General features: G+C 41.7%; 1 protein-coding gene across 1 annotated transcript in view; it reads left to right on the forward strand.

Annotated features, from left to right (window-relative positions):
• Positions 1-492: 492 nt before the first annotated feature.
• The window catches only part of LOC119323155 (pumilio homolog 23-like), a 5,736-nt gene continuing 1,880 nt past the window's right edge, over positions 493-4,348 (forward strand). Inside the window, exons 1-9 of the mRNA XM_037596735.1 lie at positions 493-712; positions 1,126-1,298; positions 1,418-1,781; positions 1,865-2,170; positions 2,258-2,422; positions 2,574-2,717; positions 3,222-3,341; positions 3,429-3,608; positions 4,076-4,224. Of these exons, the coding sequence (XP_037452632.1) occupies positions 1,126-1,298; positions 1,418-1,781; positions 1,865-2,170; positions 2,258-2,422; positions 2,574-2,717; positions 3,222-3,341; positions 3,429-3,608; positions 4,076-4,224 (1,601 nt within the window). The 5' untranslated portion in view covers positions 493-712. The remainder of the gene's footprint in view (positions 713-1,125; positions 1,299-1,417; positions 1,782-1,864; positions 2,171-2,257; positions 2,423-2,573; positions 2,718-3,221; positions 3,342-3,428; positions 3,609-4,075; positions 4,225-4,348) is intronic.

The raw sequence follows: 4,348 nt of genomic DNA on the forward strand, positions 1-4,348 counted from the left end.
TTTATATACTTGTTCAACATTTTGTAAATACTTATTCAAAAAATTTATATACATGATCAACATTTTATCAAACACTTGTACAACATTTTTTTAATATGTTTTCACATTTTTTAATTACTTGTTCAACTTTTTAAAAATGGTTTTTGAAGAGTGTTTTATGTAATCTATATATTTAGAATATTCTTAAGTATAAGCAAAAGTACAAAAAAGCAAAAAATAAAACAGAAAATGTAAAAAAATGCGCCCGCCAGCGAACCTGGGCCGGCCCATGTGGATCTGCCTCGACGCAGGCATTCTCCCAGGTCTCGCTGAACGCGAGGAATAGACTCGCCCGTCCATTTACCAACATTACAGATTTCAAATTGGGCCCGCGGTGCATCTTACACAGCCCACGCACACAAGCCCAAAGCCTTGTTCCCGTAGAAAAAAAAACAAGCCCAAAGCCCTGCACGCTCGCTCCATCTCCGGAGTCTTCCCCAAAATCCCGACCTAGAGAGCTCGTACTCTCAGCCTCGCGCCGCCTCCCTGCCGGTTTGCCCTGCTCGCCTGCTCGCCGCCGCCCTCCCTGCCTACTGTGCGGCCCCGCCCGCCCGCTGCTCCGCGCGAGGCCGACTTCGGCCCCTCGCCGTTCCGCTCCGGACCCCGGCCGCCGTGCTCCCCGACTCCCCGGCCGCCGTACTACAGTGCTGCTTAAGCGCCAGGCGCTCTATATGTAAGTGCTCCGTAAATTGAGAAGCGCACATCATCTCGTGGTGCTCGTCAAGCTAACCCATGTACTGTACAAATACACGACCGTGTATGATTAGTTGTATCTGACCTTGGATCACCAGCTAGCATTCTGAATCATATCTAGCTCGATACATGGACGTACAGCCGAATCCGAGGTTGCTTAGTTGACCCCTAATCCTGATCTCCTCTTAGTACAAACTAATGTTTGACAGAGGATTTGCATGTTGATCTGAACTGTCCACTAGATATCGGTGTGTTTTGGGCAGGTGGCGTGCTTGTTTTTCATTTGTCCAATAGATATCAGTATGTTTTGGGGGCAGAGGGCGTGCTCGTTGCAAATTTCTTGTTCGATTCTTAAAGTTATAACTTATATCGTTTCTAAATGTTGCATTGTAGATGGAGAAATCTAAACATGGGAGGAGGAACAACCGCGAGGATGGGAACACGGGCAGAGGGCGTGGAAAGGGCCGCCCTTTGGGCAGCTCGATGAACATGAATCCCGGGGGCAAGAAGAATGAGAACGCATTACAGCCCCCCAATGCTTCAACATCAGCGATGAATGTTATTAGGTATGACTCTGCTTTCTCTCTGAATGTACATCTGTATTGAATTTTGTGAAGGGATAACCTTATATGTGTGAGGACGTGAAATGCTAAGCGGTCACTTTCTTGTGTTCAACGATATTCAGGAAGAAGGTCGATCCTGAAACCGCTAAATACTTCCTCGAGATATCGAATCTCTTTGATAACAAGGAGATAGATTTGGAGGACCGTTCGACGATCTGCGCTAATGCTTTGGAAGAAACTAAAGGGAAAGAGCTTGAACTTGTCACTGATGGTGTAATCAGCCACACCTTGCAGATTCTTGTACAAGGTTGCGAGTTGGAGCAGTTATGCATGTTCCTCCGCAGCTGTATTCAGTCTTTTCATGTTATTGCCATGGACAAATTTGGATCGCATGTGGCTGAAGCAGCTCTCAAGGCACTGGCAACACATCTTGAAGACGACACCTCCAGGGTCATTGTGGAAGAGATACTGAATAGGATTTGCAAGGTATCTCTTTTTTTTCAGTGGTGTTGCATATCTTGTTTGCATTGGTATGCAAAATGGAACTCATATTTGAATTGTTGCTGCAGGTTATTGCTGCAGATGCTACTAATGTGATGTGCAGCTGCTATGGATCCCATGTTCTAAGGACACTTCTCTGTCTTTGTAAGGGCGTCCCGTTAGATTCATTGCAAGATTTCCACACGATAAAGAGATCTGCCGTTCTGGCTGAACGATTGAGCGGTGGTTCAAGTAGACCAGGCGACCAGAATCTGACAAGCTTTGAACATGGTTTCCCAGACATGTTCAAAACATTTGTCAGGCAAATGCTACAAAATGCAAAAAATGACATTTCAACATTATTAACTGAGAAGAACAGTAGCCTTGTTTTACAGGTTAGTGTCTCTTGTTCACCACTAGCTGTAATGCATAGATCTGTTTCTTATTTTGCTCCATAACCATCTTAACATATCCTTATGCAGACCGTGTTAAAATTATCAGCTGGTGATGACGATGAATTGAATCATATAATATCGATTCTTCTTGGTTACGATGAGGATGACACTGCTCAGAAGAAAGATTACAGTGAACAAAAGAATAAGATAGTTGCTTTACTTGAAGATACTGCTTACAGTCATCTCTTGGAGGTAGTGTTTTTTGTTCTCTTGTTTCTTAATTGCATTCAACTCATATCTTTCACTCATAAGTTTCAGCTACCATGGGGATCTTCTCGTCCTTGCCCTTCTCTTTGCACTTTGGTATGTGTAAGAATATTCACTGGATGCACATGCTTTGCAGGTCATTATAGATGTTGCTCCCGAGGAACTACGCAGCAATATGCTTATAGGCACTCTCAAGGGTGCACTATTTGCAATCTCGTCTCACCACTGTGGTAACTATGTGGTACAAGCTTTAGTATCATCAGCCAAAACTGCAGATCAGGTATACCATAGTTTACATTCAGAAGTTTCTTTGAAATTTTGTTAGTTGTGTACGGTATAAGCTAATCAAATGTTGTTTTGAGCAAACCAGTGCTCTAAAACCACCTGAATACTTGTAACAGCTGCCCTTACTTAGTATGCAAAAATGATGTGTCAGCTACTGCTGCCCGTCTACTCCATCCACCTGTTTGGATTCCATATGAATGAAAGGTTGATTACTGTGTAATCACTACAAAGTTAGGTGACCGAGCGAGTGGCGGTTATCGACCTTTAGAACCTTGGGAGCATTTGTTTGCTGCAATAAACACCCATTACACAGTTTGTAGCCCATTTCATACTTATTCCAAACCTATTACTTTCATTCTTCATATGTGAAATTGTGTTACAGCTTATACTCAATCTGTGTCAAATTTCTGCTTGCGAACTTGTCAAACAGATATTTTCTTTGGTTAGCACTTGATGTATTACAATGTTTTATCAGTAGAGTTCTGTTTTTTCTGGGCAGATGAAGCAAATATGGGAGGAACTTGGTCCTAATATCAAGGAGTTGCTTGAGCTAGGTAAATCAGGAGTGGTGGCTTCCATTTTAGCTGCATGCCAGCGACTTGAAACAAATCGCCTAGAGGTACTTTTTTCAACTTGAAATCTCTGCATTGCTATTTGTCAATATCTGTAACTTAAATATATGCGATTCGTCTACTTTGAACTGCAGATCTCTGAAGCTCTTTCTGCAGCAATAACTTCAGATTCCGAGTCTTCTGATAGCATTGTTGCACATATACTTTTTCTTGAGAATTTCCTCCGGAAGAAATCTTATTGGAAATGGCCGCTTGGTGTAAAGATGAGTGTTCTTGGTTGCCTGATGCTCCAATCAATTTTTCAATACCCACATGTATGCAATACTCACAAGTCTATTAAATATGTTGCCATGTTGTTAAATTCTCTTTGCATGACTTTACCGTTCCAGGTTTACACTATATATCCAGTTCAATAGTCCTATGCAGATAGTATCTATCAACGCTCTGTTATATTGCAGACTGTTTTGTGGTGCACAACAAGCTCATTCTGTCAATTATGTCGTGGTAGTTTTTTTTGTCATATTGTGCCGCTTGATTTTCACCGTGCATCTGTGTTGACTTTTCCTTTTACACCATTGCGCTAAGTTATATATATTTGATTTTCTTGAACAATAATGTGGCAACAGCTAGTACATTACTAGTTATTATTGAGCAATAAAATGGCAACACCAACAGCCGACTATTATCCCTTAACATATTTACTTAAGTTGCTACTCTTATTTTCTGAACAAAACGATGGGGTATTGATGACTAAAACCTTATCCCTTTCATTTGCGCGCAGCAATATATTCGGCAGTATGTTGCAAGTTTGCTGGCTTTGGACAATGATCAGATCCTGCAGATTGCCAAGGACCCTGGAGGCAGCCGTGTTCTTGAGGCATTTTTATGTTCAAGTGCAACAACAAAGCGAAAATTTAAAGTTTTTGCAAAGTAAGCCTTTCCTGAATAGCTCAACTTTTTGGAGATTTTTTCCCTCATTCCGGAAAATTTCTACTCCCTCTGTAAACAAATATAAGAGCGTTTATATCACTAAAGTAGTGATCTAAACGCTCTT

The sequence above is a fragment of the Triticum dicoccoides genome, chromosome 6B, assembly GCF_002162155.2.
Source record: "Triticum dicoccoides isolate Atlit2015 ecotype Zavitan chromosome 6B, WEW_v2.0, whole genome shotgun sequence".
In the NCBI taxonomy this organism is placed as follows: Eukaryota; Viridiplantae; Streptophyta; class Magnoliopsida; order Poales; family Poaceae; genus Triticum; species Triticum dicoccoides.